General features: G+C 49.1%; 4 protein-coding genes across 7 annotated transcripts; 3 read left to right on the forward strand and 1 right to left on the reverse strand.

The window, feature by feature from the left end:
* Positions 1-5: 5 nt before the first annotated feature.
* Positions 6-3,986, forward strand: LOC113216073 (rab GDP dissociation inhibitor alpha). Of its 3 annotated transcripts, none has more exons than XM_026435776.2 (6): positions 6-151; positions 370-464; positions 577-1,614; positions 1,692-1,796; positions 1,876-2,091; positions 2,164-3,986. In XM_026435776.2, exons 3-6 carry the CDS (start codon positions 748-750, stop codon positions 2,302-2,304), a joined length of 1,329 nt encoding a protein of 442 aa, XP_026291561.1. In that variant the 5' UTR covers positions 6-151; positions 370-464; positions 577-747; the 3' UTR covers positions 2,305-3,986. The 3 variants fall into 3 exon arrangements, with proteins under 3 accessions (XP_026291561.1, XP_026291563.1, XP_026291562.1); XM_026435778.2 differs by having other exon boundaries at positions 141-275; XM_026435777.2 differs by having other exon boundaries at positions 144-282.
* LOC113216072 (beta-alanine-activating enzyme) lies at positions 3,695-8,258 on the reverse strand. Its single transcript, XM_026435775.2, has 11 exons — positions 7,793-8,258; positions 7,400-7,717; positions 6,973-7,310; positions 6,673-6,897; positions 6,488-6,576; positions 6,102-6,396; positions 5,464-6,022; positions 5,245-5,390; positions 4,868-5,031; positions 4,491-4,760; positions 3,695-4,415 (listed from the first exon to the last, which is right to left on the reverse strand). Exons 1-11 carry the CDS (start codon positions 8,032-8,034, stop codon positions 3,987-3,989), a joined length of 3,075 nt encoding a protein of 1,024 aa, XP_026291560.1. The 5' UTR covers positions 8,035-8,258; the 3' UTR covers positions 3,695-3,986.
* A 50-nt stretch (positions 8,259-8,308) lies between these two features.
* On the forward strand, positions 8,309-11,929 carry LOC113216062 (B-cell CLL/lymphoma 6 member B protein-like). Of its 2 annotated transcripts, XM_052265016.1 has the most exons (7): positions 8,309-8,749; positions 9,116-9,374; positions 9,589-9,703; positions 9,791-9,950; positions 10,032-10,444; positions 10,788-11,020; positions 11,511-11,929. In XM_052265016.1, exons 1-7 carry the CDS (start codon positions 8,461-8,463, stop codon positions 11,722-11,724), a joined length of 1,683 nt encoding a protein of 560 aa, XP_052120976.1. In that variant the 5' UTR covers positions 8,309-8,460; the 3' UTR covers positions 11,725-11,929. The 2 variants fall into 2 exon arrangements, with proteins under 2 accessions (XP_052120976.1, XP_026291549.2); XM_026435764.2 differs by having other exon boundaries at positions 9,791-10,444.
* A 2,502-nt stretch (positions 11,930-14,431) lies between these two features.
* On the forward strand, positions 14,432-16,289 carry LOC113216106 (perilipin-1). Its single transcript, XM_052265042.1, has 3 exons — positions 14,432-14,626; positions 15,714-15,849; positions 15,962-16,289. The coding sequence occupies exons 2-3, from the start codon at positions 15,715-15,717 to the stop codon at positions 16,271-16,273; spliced, it is 447 nt and encodes a 148-aa protein (XP_052121002.1). The 5' UTR covers positions 14,432-14,626; position 15,714; the 3' UTR covers positions 16,274-16,289.
* The last annotated feature ends 269 nt before the right edge of the window (positions 16,290-16,558 follow it).

Consider the following 16,558-nt stretch of genomic DNA (forward strand, 5'->3'; position numbering starts at 1 on the left):
GGCAGGTTGTTGGCACCACTTTCCGGGTGAAAGGGGCTTAAATAGCTCAGATTTTACATTTGGATCAGTTTCCTGACCCAGCACATTTTGTCGTTTTTTTCAATTACCGCCAACTAACCACTTGAACTACGTTTATCTCTGACGTCGCAAGGTTGTACATTTTTTTGTTCTGTCGACCTAAAACTCAAGCCGTAATTTTGACAACTCCCTTGAATGGTTGTGTGGAGAACAGGAGTATTTTTACGTGGAAATCCCAACTTTAATCGTAGTGAATAGTAATCAGTAATTGAGTTTGGTATTTCATACTCAGAGAATAACCAAAGAAGCATAAGCACCGCGCTAATACTTTTTTTGGCATTTTCTTTCCAGGAAAAGCGACATCTGACAGTGAAACGTCAAAATAGTTTGGGCCAAGTTCAACATAACGGCAATAAAAGAAGATAATTTATGAATTAGAACCACGTGTGAGCTATTACACTAGTTACTATTTCAATATTTGTCCGTTACGGTTCGATCTTCTGCTATTGAAACAAATTGAACACTGTTTTAACTACGCAATTCTTTACCTCGTGACAGGCTTGAGTGTTGGCTACATTGTACCAGAAAATTGACCTACGTTTGGCGTTGCGCATAGGCACAGGAAACGGGTGTTAGCATTTTCAGGTTCTCGAACCGAGATCAAGAGAGAGCAGAGGAGGCCCAGCTTTGCTCACCTTTTTAAGTGAAACTTCTTGACAAGTAACCGCCATGGATGAAGAGTACGATGCTATTGTCTTGGGCACTGGCCTTAAGGAGTGTATTTTGAGTGGTATGCTATCGGTATCTGGCAAGAAAGTGCTCCACGTCGACCGCAACAAGTACTATGGGGGCGAGTCAGCCTCTATTACCCCCTTGGAGGAGTTATTCACCCGTTATGGGGCCCCCGCACCGGATCAAAGCTACGGCCGTGGCCGGGACTGGAATGTGGACCTGATCCCCAAGTTCCTGATGGCCAATGGTTCATTGGTGAAGCTTCTCATTCATACTGGGGTTACTAAGTACCTAGAGTTCAAGTGTGTCGAAGGAAGCTATGTGTACAAGCAGGGCAAGATCTCCAAAGTACCCGTTGACCAGAAAGAAGCTCTAGCATCTGACTTAATGGGCATGTTTGAGAAGCGCCGCTTCCGCAACTTCCTTGTCTATGTACAGGATCTGCAAGAGGATGACCCGAAAACCTGGAAGGACCTGGACCCTAACGTATGCACTATGCAGCAGGTCTATGACAAGTTTGGTCTGGATAAGAATACTCAAGATTTCACCGGTCATGCTCTGGCTCTGTACCGTGATGATGACTACCTTAATCAGAATGCTCTCCAGACAATTCGTCGGATAAAGTTGTACAGTGATTCCCTGGCTCGATATGGAAAATCTCCTTACCTGTATCCAATGTATGGGTTGGGTGAACTACCCCAAGGGTTTGCTCGCCTTTCTGCCATCTATGGTGGCACATACATGCTAGATAAGCCAATCGATGAGATTGTGTATGAAAATGGAAAAGCTGTTGGTGTTCGCTCAGGAAGTGAAATAGCAAAATGCAAACAGGTCTACTGTGATCCATCCTATGTCCCTGAAAAGGTAGGTATCCTTTTTAATCTCTGTTCAGCTCTACAGAGTTATTATGTGTGACTCATACATACCCACTTCTTTCACAGGTCAAAAAGACTGGCCAGGTTATCCGTTGCATTTGTCTTCTGGACCATACCATTCCCAATACCAGAGATGCTCTCTCAACTCAAATTATCATTCCTCAGAAGCAGGTAGAGATGTTGTTGCTTGAAGCCCCTCCAATGTCTCAAAATGCTTGGAAGTGTAACTAATCAATCTATTCTTTTGTAGGTGAACCGCAAGTCTGATATTTATGTATCCCTTGTAAGCTACACACATCAGGTTGCAGCCAAGGGCTGGTTTGTTGGTATGGTATCAACAACTGTTGAAACCGAAAACCCTGAAGCTGAGATCAAACCTGGTCTTGAACTCTTGGGACCCATCAGACAGAAGTTTGTCACTGTCAGTGACTATTATGAGCCTATTGATGAAGGCAAAGAGTCTCAGGTAAGCAATCATCTTGACCTCTGTTTCCTTTTGCTTAAAGTTCAACATGTTTTTAATTATGTATTTTTGCAGGTGTTTATTTCAAAGTCATATGATGCCACTACTCACTTTGAAACAACATGCTTGGATGTGTTGGACATCTTCAGACGAGGAACCGGCACCGACTTTGACTTCTCAGCAGTTAAACAAAATTTGGGTGATGAGGACCAGTAAAACATAAGCCAAGTATTGCCGTGAGACGATGGGATGAAATGTTGTGCATTTAATGAGGTTTACCTTGATAGCTGTCAGTACAACTTCCTGTTAGTTATTTCATGTTTGGTCCCTAATCATTCTAGTGCCCTCCAATGCCGAGAATTTCAATGTTTGGTATGAAGAATTGGCAGTGAACTGAAGTGTCAATTTCTTATGGGAATTACTCCCTGCTCAACTGTGAAATGCTCTGGAGGGATGTGGCACAGCTCAGATGATGGCAATCCATGTATGGTACTGGATTGTTCTTCAGTTTGTGCTTTAAAAAAAAAAATCACTTGCTTTATTATAATTTTAGGTCAAATTGCACAGCTTGAATGTGTTTAGATTGATTGTTACAAAGACCTTGTGCAAGAAGGTGAATATGAATTAATATGAATGGTTATCATTCCTATCCCAATTGTTTCCATTTGTCTAGCTTGCCTAAATTGTATGTGTGATTATTCGAGTCCTCTTTCATAGTATTGTTTCTCGCTCAGTCATATAGCAATGCAAAAAGTGGTATCCTAGTAATTTTTAAGTGCAAGATTTGCTTCCAGATAATAATTGAAAATTGTTTATTATTTTTATATAAGGTGCAATCAAGAATTCTCTACTTAATGAAATTTGTGTGGTGTTTCAGAATTCTTGTTAAAGCTCATTTTATTATCATGTATGTTACGCTTTGAGGCTATTAGCATTCCTGAACAAGTGAGGAGTATGACTGCTTTTCTTCTCTAAAGGTGTGATGACTCAAAACTTGCTCTCAGGATTTCACTTTGGACTGGTGTATAGACTATATTTCAAGCAGTCAATAATGACATGGTCATTTTGAAAATGGGTTGGACTTCTTTTTATAATTCTTGAAATGTAATTCAAGAACCTCTCTTCCTCAAAGGCATCTTTAGCACAAAGGGGAAAAAAAAGCACATTAAAAGAAAAAACAGAGCATGATCACCCTTTCACTTTAAATTACTCAATCTTGTCTGCTTTTTATGTAGTTTAGGAAATTGTTTGTAATCAGCTGTATTTACCAATTCACTTGGATGTATGTGTATGGTTAACATTTTTTAGAGCCATTTCTAAAATGTGATTTTATTTCAGAATGATGAGTCATTGTTTAGTACGAGTACTGGGATGGGGAAAGGTTGAAAACCCAGAGCAAGGTCATGGCCTTTGACATGGTACTTTTGCCATGTTAGTTTGAATAGGCCTGACATATTTGTTGTAGTTGAATCATAACAGGAGAATATTAAATATTTGTACAAATGATTTTGCATCATAACATCCATGATGGATGGTTATTGGGCTGACAGTTGTGGAAAGATATGACTGAATTATGGGGAAACTGGAAAAGAAATTCAAAGCTGACTTCAATTCTGGCATACAACTGTACTTCAGCTGTCAGTGAATGACAATCATTACAGTGACCATAGACACCATGAAGACAATATTTTAAAACAAATTTGGCTTGTTAACTTGATTTTTTAAGTTTCTATAATACTGAAACATTTCATGTTATAAAAAAAATCTTTCCCCTCTTTACCTCCTAATGCTTGGCTGTGTTTCTTTTTCTTAATTATTTTTAAAGGAATATCTATCAAGGGTCTATTGCATGTAAGCTCTTCAAATATGGCTCATTAAAATACTTCAGAAACATACAACTAGTTAAATTTTGTAGATTGAATTCTTAGACAGTATACAAAGTTATCTCTGCATCCAAAGTACACATAGTCTTTACATACTACTGGCGAAGAGAAAACTTCAGATTCTGCATGAAATTTACCAAAGATACTCCCATCCTGAAGTCCAACAACTGCCACGCCACCAGCTTTATTACTGACAACACAGCACAGTTTATCGGATTTATCTGATGTTCTGATTGAGAAAGGAAAAGGGGCTGACAAAATGCTAGCCCCTAAATTAACCTTCCACTTAACCAACACATTGTTTTTAATAGTAACTGACAAGCAATAAAGGAAGCAGTCGTGACAACTCACTAAGATTTGGTATTGCATGTCAACATTTTGTGAAGATGTAGGCACAATTATTAGAGGAGCATATATAAGACCTGGAGCTTGCCAGCTCCATACCTAGAAACAAAAATATTATTCATTCAATTTAGCAGGGTAGTTCAGATACAAATTCTTAAGAGAGTGAGAACACACCTGTACACCATTTAAAGCATTTAAGCAAATAACAGCTCCTTTAACTTCAGCAATTACAACTAAAGTCGTGGACGGTGTTGACAGGTGGCAAGGTGTGGAGAATATGGGTTGATGAAATGTAACTGTCCACATTACATTGCCATTGGCTGTCTTCAAAGCATAAGCCCTACCAGCCAAGGAGCAGACAATAGCTATGTCACCAAGAATTAGTGGACTGGCCAACCAGTTGCCTTTGATATCATCTTTAGTGCTCCACTCCAATTTTCCTGACTACGGTGATAAATAAAAAAAAATAGAAATGTAAACTGAGCAATGACAACTTTGTGATGTTTTAGTACTGCATTTTTTTAAATGTGTATGATTTTGTGGGCTCTTACTTCTGAATTCAAGCAGTAAACTTTTGAGTCATAAGATCCAAAAATTATGCTGTTCCCTTGATTGCATAGAACCGGAAGACATTTGATAATCCCACCAGTAACGAAAGACCACTTAACTCTACCATCAAATGTGGCAATGCAGTACAAAGCACCATCATGGCATCCTGGAAACAAAATGAAATGAAAATGTTATAGCTTTCCATTTATCTAGAGTCTTAATTCAGAGACCTCTGAGTACTTTTATACTTTGTTCCAATTAAGACTAGTAACTTAACTCAATCAAAAAATCTGTATACAACCTAAGCATATGTATCAAAGGCAGGAAATCATCTTTTACTACAATTTAACAAAATTTAGATTTAAAGAAACTCACAGACCTATATAAATGTATTGGCCACATAAGGAAGGACACGCTGAAGCTTCAATTCGATGAGGTAAATTAAGCAGCCAACGAACTTCCCCTGTAGTACCATCCACGTAGGTGAACTTTCCTGAATGCGAGCCTATCACAATACCAATTCCACTGCAGAAAAAAGTAAGTATGAAATGTCTTAAAAAACAGTTGGTAACTCTATTTGTTACATGGAATGCCTTACCTTTCAAATTCTAAACACAATGGGGATGCATCAATACATTTCCCTAAATCCACTTTCCAAACTAAATTCATTTGTAAATTTTCTAAACATTTGTGAGATACAGTAAGGGATGGTAAATCACTGCTGCTTGATTTGCCAGAAAGGTTGAAGGTGATGAGTTTGTTCTGCTTAAGCTTCAGAGGCGTTTTGCATTCATCTTGTTTTCCTTCTATTACTTCATGAGAAGAAGGCAAAAGTGAAGGATTTGAAGCCTCAAGACTGCTGTTCTTTGATTGGTAGAATTGGCATAGGTGGTCACATATAAATTGTAAGCTTTTACCAGAGAGGAGTAAACCAGACAGCTCTTTCGGCACATCCCCAAATTCATTTTCTAGTTCAGTAATTAATATCATAGCCAACAGAGAATTTCCACCAAAATGAATGAAGGAACCTTCTTGTGAAGTTTGCAACCCAAGCACTTCACACCACAACTTTAAAAACTTTTTTGCAACAAATAGCTGAAATTGCGGAGTTTCTTTCTTGTCTAAGATTTCTAAAACTGTATGACGGTTGATTTTGCCTGGTAACCAAAAGAGGGTGTTTCATGTACAAAACGGATGACTGTAAGATCATAAAGTAGATTTAAAATTAGATATTACCATGTTGAGTAAGTGATACATCATTAACTTGCAGGATTTCATCTGGCATGTGAGCTCTTTCAGACTGAGTGGATGTCAGAAAATGTCTTCGGAGAATTAAATTTGATATAGCCTCTCTCAGCGCAACGAGTAAGTAAAGTTTGTGATTAACTTCATCCCATACACAACATGCACTCTTCACAGAAGAATGACTTAGAGCTATTCGCTCTATATTTTCCAGATTAATTCGACATCCCCATCTTTTAACAATGAGATCTTTTCTACCAACATAGTATATTCTTCCATCAGAATGTGTCTGTGAGAAGAGAAAGCTTGTTGCACTAGAAAACTATTTCAAAGAAAGACTAAACAAGATGCATAGTGCACAAGGTGGGCCAGTTATTTACCTGAACAATGTCACCTGTACCTCGAAAAACTGGGGGAGCAAAGTCAAGACAGTTTTCATTGTCGATTTCACATACTCTTTTGGAACTACCTGGGTGATAGAAATATTTAAATGAGTAACTGATCAAAGAAAAACATTCATAAAAGTTAATGAGTGAATGTAAAATACACAATGCAACCAACATACCAATAAACATTTCTCCACATCCATCAAGAATTATAGAACCAGTGACACTGTCACGAATTTGTAGAATGGTGTGAGCAAGAGGATCTCCAAGTGGTACGGAACTTTCATTTGAAATAGTATAACTATCATTAGGATTAGCAGAAGGTATTACTTGATGAATACTCGCCCATGGTGAAACTTCAGTAATGCCATAGATGTTATAAATCCGGGTAGCATTGCCGGCACCTTAAGATGATTCAAAATGTTTCTGTTTTACAAAATTGTGAACGAAGTAGTGCATAAAAAATGTATACTTTGTACCTGTGCATCTAAGGACCTTTGAATGAGAAGGAAAAGGTTCTCCACCAAGAATAAGAGCTCTCAATGATGTTCTTGGTCCTAGAACAATTTCTTTTAGTTCTGTCTCCGACCATCGATTGAATACTGATGGTGTCATTTGTAAAACAGTAACTCCAAGAGCGGATTGTGGAGGAAATAAAACATTAAGTAAGTTACTGGCTGATGCCTTAACAACATTGTTTGTCACTAAAAGAGAGGCTCCAGTGGCAAATGCCAAGAAAATGTCTACAACACTTGGATCAAATGTAGGTGGTGATGATAGGAAGATAAGGTCTCTTGAGGTGACTTCACAAATCTTTCTGCAACAATTTTGCAAAACAATGCTAAAAGCATACAAGGAAAGAGTAAGACATTGTTTTTGATAATTTTCTCAAGAGGGTACACTTACATTAGAGAAACAATATTTGAAACTACACTGGCGTGAGGGACACGAACAATTTTTGGCTGGCCTGTACTGCCAGACGTTAGAACTGCATATGCCATTGGATGCAAGCAGTTGCTACAATTCCCATCTATCTCCAATTTTTCAAAATATAATGATGTATTCTTAATTCTTATTCGGCATTGCTTTTCTGAAGAATCACATCTGCGATCCTCACTGGTATGCATGAGAAGAGGTGTCCTAAGCTTTCTCAAGTAATCAATTTGTTTATCAGAAGGCCATGACGGATCAATACACGCAAACCCAAATCCTCGACTTAAAATGCTGTGAACAAGTGTAAGAGTTGGATATTAGATAAAACTTAGATTTTATGACAGACGAAGACCATGAAATACACACCCTATGATCACGGCAGGGTAGATGAGACACTGCTCCATGCAAACTCCAATGAACTGAGTGCGAAGAGGATGGTTTTTGGAAAATTGGTCAAGTGTTTCCGACACAATGCAACTGGTATCCCACAGGTCCTTATAAGTCATGTCACATCTTGTTGAAGATCCAGAGTCTTCTATGACTGCAACTTTGTCAGGGTGTTCACCTAAAGACCTCAGGAATAATCCGTCCAACGTCTCAGGCTCCATACTTCAGAAATTGCACTGAACTCCCAACTTTGTTTTCTTGCAGGCCCACGGGGTTACGGGAACCTATCCGCAAATACAGACACAAAGCGAAAGAGGCCTGCAGCGTCACGCCAAACAGCGTAAGGCTGCACCATTTTTCCACAAACAATTTAAAGTAAAGTGAACAGCTCGAGACACATAACTATATAAAAGATTGCAAGTGCCGACGTCGTCGTCTGCTTGGTATGGAACAGATGATGTAAACATACCGACTCCGACCCGACATCGGACTTGGAGCCGAAGCCGAAGACGACCCGAACGCGATCCGAAGGGGTGTCGGCAGGTGCCGGGGATGCCACCGCCACCGCCGCGATGCCTTCCGCGTGAGAAATGCCGGCAAAAGTAAACGTTTGGTAAACGGCCAACATCCTCCATACTTTTTGTCTTATGGGTTCGGGAAAAATAATAGACTTTAATGCATTTGGACGAGCTCATTGTGCTGCCAACCTGCTCCCACCCCCCTCCAGACGAAAGTTCAGGGTGGCGGTGATTCCACTGATGCAACAATGCTTAAGGGGGTACTTTGACGAAGGTGCCAGCCGGTTGTGCCAGTGTTTCTCTACGTTTGCTCATAAACTGACAAACATCGATATGCCGAAGTGCTTTTTAAGGTCTTTCGGTTTCGGAGGACGGTCTCCGAGAATCTGCAAAGCGGAGGTCGACGCAAAGGACTCAGGTGAGGTCACGAACAAGGTAGCAATCACGTTGCACTTGTCAGACGGGGTGTTTTGGCCATTCGGCGTCAGCTACAACACTCAATTTGCACTGAACCTTTTTCGAGTGATATATTAGAAACGCTCACGTTGTACTGCCACGTCCGTGAAAGGCCTGAAGAACTGGCAAGAGAGTTTTTAACTCGAGTCCCGAGCCGTTCGAACTGCCGTTCAAACGGCAGTTTTATTTCACGGTTACGCCACTTTGATATCTGCTGTTGAATGGGGGTTGTGATCTTGTAGAGGAGGCTGTCAACCGGCTCTGGTTTGTAGACAGGACGCCCCAGCTGCTTGTGTTAATGCCTCCCACGGCTCATCTCCCACTACAGAGAGCCCGACGTCGCGGCCGCCCCGGCTCCGGGCCCACCACCGGCCGCCCCCGCCGCCCCTGAGGCCCCGGCCCGTGCGCCTCGTGCGCCCGCCCAGGAAGACCCTGGACGAGGACTCGGACGACCCCTGCAGTTACCTGTCCTACCTCAGGCGCCAGCGTCCACGCCTCGGAAACGTGTCCGGGGCCGCCCCCGCTCCTCCCCCTCCGAGCTCGGATCAGGACTGGCTGTTCAATCCCAACTTACCCATCGTCACCAGGTAGCGCGCAGGACTGTTTCGTAATATAGGTGATCGGAGGGTGGGTCCCGTCCTCTAGTGCCCCCCCCCCCCCTTACCTTCGACCTCATCGGGAACACCCTCAACTTTCTAAACGCGTCTTATTCTGGTCCATTTTATACGTGGGATCGACAATTTTAGGGTTGAGGGCATTATGATATGAGTTGGTTTTATGGGTGAGCTGGTTTGATTTCAGGTTTCTCAGCGGCAGCCAGCTGCTTACCTATCCGGCGGAGGAGGCCACTCTCGCCACTGATCTGTTTGGTCAGCAAGACGAACATCAGGCAGCTTTGGACGCACTGTCACTGCAGGTATATTGATTCATTGTGTGACTTCAACTTCAAAAAGGGCTATAACGACTGCTTGTTGGTGGTGCCTAATACCATCTTCCCCACCAGGAGTGCTCGAGCCCGGGCCCTGAAAGCTACCCCCTCCACTCCCCTCCCTGCCTGGGCGCCGCCATGGCCGCGGTCGCGAGGAGTGACCTGGACCTCGGTGACCATCACGTCGTGCGCGTTGGAAGGGCCGTGCCGCTGAGCCTGCCTCCGACTCCAGCGGGTAGGAACACCCTCAACCACCCGCAACCGCCTCACGCGCCACTACCGCCTCCACCACCCGTTCTATCTCGTTCTCCACCAGGGAGCTGCATCGTGGTGACGGTGGGCGCTCCCCGTGGCCCCCGCGCCTCCTCGGCAGCGCCCCGCCGCTCCCGCAGGATGTCGGCCACCAATCGGCGTGAGAGTGCGCTGCTGTCGCAGGCTGTGAGCCAGGCCGTGGAACACGCCCTTCGAGAGCTCAACAACAAGAGCAACAACAACAATGCCTGGCCAACGGGGGAGCGGTCATTGTTGCAAAGCTTGGGCGCCTTGCGAGGCGCGGGCAGCCTAGCGGGTAGCGCGGCACGTAGCCGGGCCCTCGGCAGCAGGGGCATGGAGACGCGCACGAGGACGTCCGCCAGGATGGAGAGGGCCTTGGCCTCGCAGCAGCAGCAGCAGCCAGCGGAGAGCACCGCCAGGACCGTCGCCTGCAAGGCCAGCGCCAGCGACGAAGAGGTACTTGGCGATTGGGGAGGCGGGGGGCGGTAGAGCCCTGCACCGGGCGAGCCACGCGAGCTAGACCCTTTCAACCCTTTCTTCCACAGGGGAGAGGGGGAAGGGCAGGGGGTAGGCGTTTAGCTCGCGTAGCTGACTTTGCTGGGCTCTGGATGAGTGCGACAGTTACATTTCAACGTACAAAGTCAACACCATTCGCAATAGTTGCCGGTGTTTCTCAGCTGATTGGTCTTGTCGATTTTGTTTCGTTTTTGTAACCCTTCCAAGTTAATTATTGTCCGTGTCCGTGACAACCAAATGATTGCGTTCGGGCACGTTGAATTCCTGACGACCTCTCCTCCAGGATGACGTAGACGACAGCATCGCGGCTCCCGGGCTCGACGACCCGACCAGTACCGGGTCCTCGTCGGCCGACGCGGGGTCGACGGCTGGGTCGGGATCGCCGCGCCAGCTGCACAAGTGCGGCCACTGCGGCAAGGAGTTCGACCGGCCCTGGGTGCTCAAGGGCCACCTGCGGCTGCACACGGGAGAGCGGCCCTTCGAATGCCCCTTCTGTCAGAAGCGCTTCGCCGACCGGTGAGTCCTGATCCTGCGGGGGGTGGGCGGCCGCAGCGCCCCCGGGCGGTAGGCAGAGGTGCGCACGCGTGCTAGGCGTGCGGCCTGTACGCGATCCGCAGGGGCTCTGCCGGCCCCGCGCGGACCGCGCGGCGGCGGGGGACCAGCGGCCATGGGGCGGGCCTATAGGCAGGCCTATGGGCGGGCCGTAGGGGCGGGGCTGGCGGAGCCCGGGGCCATGCGCCACTGGATCTCGATGGTACGAATGAGATCCTTTTCCGGACGTGTATTTGGTGTCGTTCCATATTTTTAGTTCATTAGTGATATCAGTCATCTTGTTCACCGGGAAAGCGCCCACTATATGTCTACACGTTTCCTGCCATACACTTGGTGCAAGAACTCAGTTTTTTTAGATGTGCAAACTCGAAACATTAAAATCATTTTAACCACAAAATCGTGCACCAATTGCTGACGCCGTTGTGTTTTTTTTTTCGCCCTTGCACCTCATCAGGTCCAACCTGCGCGCCCACCAGCGCACCCGCGCGCACCACGACTGGTCCTGGCACTGCCCCAAGTGCTACAAGGCCTTCTCGCAGCAGCGCTACATGGAGCGCCACGGGCCGGACGCGTGCAGCAAGCACCGCCTCAAGCAGCTGAACCGCGCCAGCCACTCGTCCCTCATCAGCGAGCTGCTCCAGCAGCAGGACCACGTGAACCGCGTGTAGCGGCGCGTCGTGGGCCCTGCCCCGTCCGGCGTCCCGACCTCGCCGAGGACGACCAGTCCCCTGCTCTGGTCCTTGAATTGTCATTGTCTTGTGCCTCTACGCCCCCACGTGTTAACGCGGCGGGCCGTATTTTACACGTTTTTTTATGTTAAAGAAATTTGACCATGTCTGATGAATAGATATAAAAGATTGTTCTATGTACATATCGCTGAGGGGTGATCATTTCCGCCTGCCGCTTATTGGTAAAATTTGCATCGTTTTTTATCATTGATCGCACCTGGTGCATGGCGGTAGCGGCGTTGAGGGAAATAGATAGTACGTTTTAGAGCGGCGCTTCGAGCGAGATAGAGGGGGGGGGGGGAGACACCGAAGGAAGCATTTGCCCATGTCATACTGACTCTGACTCTCGAGCCTCGCGCAGGTATAGGCTGGCGGGTCAGCAGGAGCGCTGGCGTGGCCTGGCAGTGCGGCGGTCACGTGGTCGCCGCCGTCACCGCTAGTGAGGATATGGGTGACGGCGCGCAAGGTAGCTCATGACAGCCCCCCCCCCCCCTCCTCTCTTTCTCCCCGTCGTTGCGGAATTTGGCCCCGGTGAAGAGTGTAGTGTCAAGGGTCGGGTCGCATCGGCAGATCCGTAAGGGGGGCCCGCGAGGTGTGCGGCCGGCTCGGCCCGTCGCCGCCCATGGGGGCATCACTGGGGGGCCAGGCAGGCGTCGGCGCGGCGGGCTCGGCTGTGTGTCGACGGCGACGTGCCCGCCACCGGGGCAGGTAGGCCACCCGCCCTGCCGCGCCGCACACCCCGCGCGGTACTATCATATCGGCCCACTATTATTGCGCGCGTCATGGCTCCGACCAGAGTGGCGCGTTGTGGCGTGAGCCCACTATACTCGCCATTCAATGCATTATTTGGCGGTGCTGCAAGTCCATCACAGACGATAACGATTTTATACGCCTTCTCGACTTCTCCATACATATTTTTCTTTTTTTATTATTATTTTTAGCGCTGTAGTACGTTAGTGGATCACTTACCGTGCGTGCCTTTATCACGGGCAATATGTACTACTGTACTGTACAGGCACCCGCCCGCCCGCGCCCCATTGCACAACGAGAAGTGAAGCGGGCGCGGGCGGGCGGGGGCGGGCGTGGCGCACTACATATTATTCCGAGTGCGCCGCTCATCGCGAGAGCGATACCGAGGAGCGCTGCGCCCGCTGCGCCTCTGTCGCGCGGCGTTGTTATCGCGATCCATCGCGCGCTTGTTTCAGAGACGAGTGTGATATGTATGTACTACACCACGACCCATCGCCGGCGTCGGCCCCGAGCCTGTCTCTGAATGTGTGAGAGAGAGAGAGAGAGTCTGTGTGTCAGAGCAGCGGAGCTGAACTTGCGGGTGTGTTAGAAGGAATAGGAGGGGGGTGTTGCCGGCCGGTCCCCGCGACGTAACGGCATCAGACAGGCCTAAGTGGGCCGATCAGCCCCGAGCAGTGCAGCGGCCGCTCGGCGCGGGAATGTAATACAGCGATAAGAAAACGCTAGGTTGGGGTGGGAGAACAGGGACCCAGGGGAAACTGGGTAAGGTGTAATTAAATCTCTATATTACACCCCTTTAGTGTAATGGGCTCTCAAAAACCCTGGGACCCGCGGCAATTTCCACATACCGGTTCCACCGGGGATACGCTGGTTACACGCTGAAAAGTGCATGCGGTAAGGTTCAAGGTTGTAACTTGCAGTATGCACCGCAACTGTCATTTTGCCTGCCATTGATATGCCAAGTGGAAAATTTGGTGCATTTATTTTTTGATTAAATTTTGACGAAATTAGTCCAACTTCAGAGCAATGAACTTCGACCTCGTGTTTCATTAACAGCAGATGATACCTCACTACACATATAATTTCGAAGCCCCTTATTTATCCTTGTAGTATGCAAATCTGTACCTGGCATCCCCTTTAAAGCCGCAAATAGGCTTGCCGAAAGAAACGACCGGGACGTTTTTCTCTCTTCGCGACCAAGTCAGAGACAAGACCACAAAAGTTTGCGTCATGAGCGCGCGGCATTCCCTGGCTACTCGCGGACCGAGGAGAGTAGCACCACGTCAGAGGGGACCCGCCCCGCCTGTCTCCAGGGTCGACCTGCCCTGCCGGTGATTCACTCGAACACGCCCATCGGGTCTAAAGTCCACGTGCGCTTTGGGGGGGGGGGGGGTACGTGCGTGGCGCCCGCGGACCAGCTTTGAAGACTTTATTCCCCCAATGCTAATAATGTGACCGTGTGTGACGGAAAGGCGCAGAACAACAGCGGTCACTTTCGCTCTCACGATCCGACGCCACATCACATGTCCTGCGGCGGCCTTCCCCCTCCCGATCATTTTTTGGAAATGAAACGATGAAAAGCAAAAATGACTCAAACATGATGAAAAGGTCTCGGATTGTGTTGACATGTCTGCTGGCCTGCCGGGGGGGCGGCAGCAGACGACACGTCAACCGGTCCGTGGCGAGCCGTCCGACGCCGGGAGGACGGCAGACGAAGGAAGGGACGAGGAGGGCGTCCCCGCTCCCTCCCCGGTACCCCCCGCGGCCCCCCCACTCCACGTTAGCCGACGACCGCGTTCGAGAACAGCGTCGCGACCGTCTCCGTCGCACCAATCGCAACGAGATCGGGAGAGAGTGAGAGGTAGAAAGAGAGAGGCCGCCTTCGCGCCTTTCGGACGCAGCCGCCCCCCGAACCGGCCGCCGCCGGCAGCGCTGCACGCAGGAGGCACGCATCACCACCGTCACATTCATTCGACTTCAAGTCTTCCGACGGCAGCCACAGCAGCACAGCCACCAGCCACCTCGCCGCAGCATCAGCAGCCGGCTCCTGCACGTCGCCAAGCACACCCGTTGCCTTCCTTCACTCCGTCAGGTAAGTGCCAGAGCGCCCCCCGGAGCCCCTGCGAGCCCCCTGCCTCACCGCGGCGCACTATGTATATGTGTTTTGCTCGCGGCCGCCCGCGGCCCCCCGCCGGCACCGGGCTGGTGGATGTATAATTCAAGTTCGGCGGTGATTAGCCAAACGTTTGATTAGACGCGGGCGGGTTGGCTGACGCGTGTTGCTCCGTGGCCGTGCCGTGCCCGCCCGTGCTCTCTGCCCGCTCTGCCCTCGGCCCGCGGGCCAGACACACAACATTCGCTCATTTCCGCCATTTCCATTGTCGCCCTAGTAAAGTTTGTGTGCTTGCGTACGTGCCTGCCCGACCGGTCCTTCTTGCAGGCCCGCCGGAGTGCCGCACGCTCCTCGCGTCACGTCCGCCGGCGGCCCGCACCGGTGCGGCCTACGACGGCGCTCTCCATGTAGTCGGCCAAGACAGCCGCAGTCCTAGATTTTCGAACGCCCCTGCTCGCGGTCACCCCCTCCTCCCCCTTCCTTTTTCTTGTAATGGTAAAGGGGGGGGGGCGTCAACATCGGGGCATACGGGCCAGCACGTGCAGCCCACGCCCCGCCCGAGAAGCCGCCGCCCCGCCGCTGCACGCCGTGGACAGCTCCGCGGCCGCGCGCTGCTCCCTGTCGTTGAAACTCTAGCAGCACGTAGTCTACTTGCGATGGGGCCCGCGCCTTGCCGCCCGCTCGCCGCCCCCATGATCGTGGCCTAACTTAATCCCGCAGCTGACGCAACAGTCAAATCGAGTTTAGTCGGTCCAAAGGTCGCGGTCCACGCGGGGCGCGGCGGGGCGGGGCGGGGCTCACCCAGTCAATTGACTACTTTACTCGCGTCGGTCCCGGGTGACTTCCGGTTGGTCCCGTACTCTTTTCTACCGACTGAAGGATTTCAAGTAAGACTCCCTATCGTCTCTATCAGTAGTCTGTTGCATCGACATTGATAAAGCATCGGTTAGGCCGCCACCACTATGTATAACCGGAAGAGGACCAGTTCCGTCGCTGGATCGACTCCGCTGACAATTTCTTTCGTGCTATTTTGCCCCGTTTTCTAACAATGTTTCTCGTTTTCCAGAATGTCTGCCGCTCAAGTCCCCGCAGTCAACGGTTCCGCCGGAGGTATGGGCCTCGAGTCCGTCAACAAGATCACTCAGCTGCCCGTCGTGGAGAGCACCATCGGGCTCGCCTCCGACATGTACAGGAAGGTCAAGGTAAGTGAAAGTAGTGGACGTCTTTTCCGAAAGCGTTTCGTGTGTGCTGCGGCTTTTGGTCATCATTGTGATGCTGGAGAACCACTTGATCCAACTTTGTTCGTCTCCCCAGGACTCTAACGCGATGGTGTCCGCCGCCCTGGGGGCCGCGGAGAGCGCGGGGCAGACGGCCGTCAACAAGGCCGTGGAGGTGGGGCGGCCCGTGGCGGCGCGCCTGCACGGCCCCATCCAGCGCGTGGACTCCGCCCTGTGCACCGGCATCGACTACGTCGAGAGCAAGGTGCCGGCCGTCAAGCTGCCCCCCAAGGAGATGTACGACCGCGTCATGGGCGCCGTGTGCTCCGTGTGCGGCTACGGCATGCAGAAGATCAACGAGGTCGGCCAGCTGATCGGCAAAACCGCGTCCGCAGCCAGTGAGTACTAAACCCCCTGCGCGACTTTGGACTTAAAGCTTAACTCTCATTTGTACGTGATTTACTAGGCGGGCCTTGTGGGTTGTGGTTTTATGTAAATTGTAGACCCACATAGTTCTGTTTTTTGTTGGGTCACGAAGGACATTCTAAGAGCTACGGCTCTTACTGCAGGGTATCCCGTGCTGTTTTTTTCCCCTCCGCTCTATACCGCCCGATCCCGATACCAAGTCACCGGAGCAATTCTATACTTTTCATTTGTACCCCGCGGGCTATCGCTATCTGCGGGGATGGGACTT

This window comes from Frankliniella occidentalis, unplaced genomic scaffold (assembly GCF_000697945.3).
Source record: "Frankliniella occidentalis isolate FOCC.00 unplaced genomic scaffold, Focc_3.1 Scaffold23, whole genome shotgun sequence".
In the NCBI taxonomy this organism is placed as follows: Eukaryota; Metazoa; Arthropoda; class Insecta; order Thysanoptera; family Thripidae; genus Frankliniella; species Frankliniella occidentalis.

Excerpts from the sequence above, each read along its gene's own strand:
- LOC113216106 (XM_052265042.1), top strand. The coding sequence starts at position 15,715 with ATGTCTGCCGCTCAAGTCCCCGCAGTCAACGGTTCCGCCGGAGGTATG. Across the intron at positions 15,850-15,961 it reads ACATGTACAGGAAGGTCAAG|GACTCTAACGCGATGGTGTC; the intron begins GTAAGTGAAAGT and ends TCGTCTCCCCAG.
- LOC113216072 (XM_026435775.2), bottom strand. The coding sequence starts at position 8,034 with ATGGAGCCTGAGACGTTGGACGGATTATTCCTGAGGTCTTTAGGTGAA. Across the intron at positions 6,397-6,487 it reads GTACAGGTGACATTGTTCAG|ACACATTCTGATGGAAGAAT; the intron begins GTAAATAACTGG and ends CTCTTCTCACAG. Across the intron at positions 4,761-4,867 it reads TTTACTGCTTGAATTCAGAA|TCAGGAAAATTGGAGTGGAG; the intron begins GTAAGAGCCCAC and ends TTATCACCGTAG.
- LOC113216062 (XM_026435764.2), top strand. The coding sequence starts at position 8,461 with ATGGGTTCGGGAAAAATAATAGACTTTAATGCATTTGGACGAGCTCAT. Across the intron at positions 8,750-9,115 it reads GGTCGACGCAAAGGACTCAG|AGAGCCCGACGTCGCGGCCG; the intron begins GTGAGGTCACGA and ends CTCCCACTACAG. Across the intron at positions 10,445-10,787 it reads CCAGCGCCAGCGACGAAGAG|GATGACGTAGACGACAGCAT; the intron begins GTACTTGGCGAT and ends CCTCTCCTCCAG.
- LOC113216073 (XM_026435776.2), top strand. The coding sequence starts at position 748 with ATGGATGAAGAGTACGATGCTATTGTCTTGGGCACTGGCCTTAAGGAG. Across the intron at positions 1,797-1,875 it reads TTATCATTCCTCAGAAGCAG|GTGAACCGCAAGTCTGATAT; the intron begins GTAGAGATGTTG and ends ATTCTTTTGTAG. Across the intron at positions 2,092-2,163 it reads ATGAAGGCAAAGAGTCTCAG|GTGTTTATTTCAAAGTCATA; the intron begins GTAAGCAATCAT and ends GTATTTTTGCAG.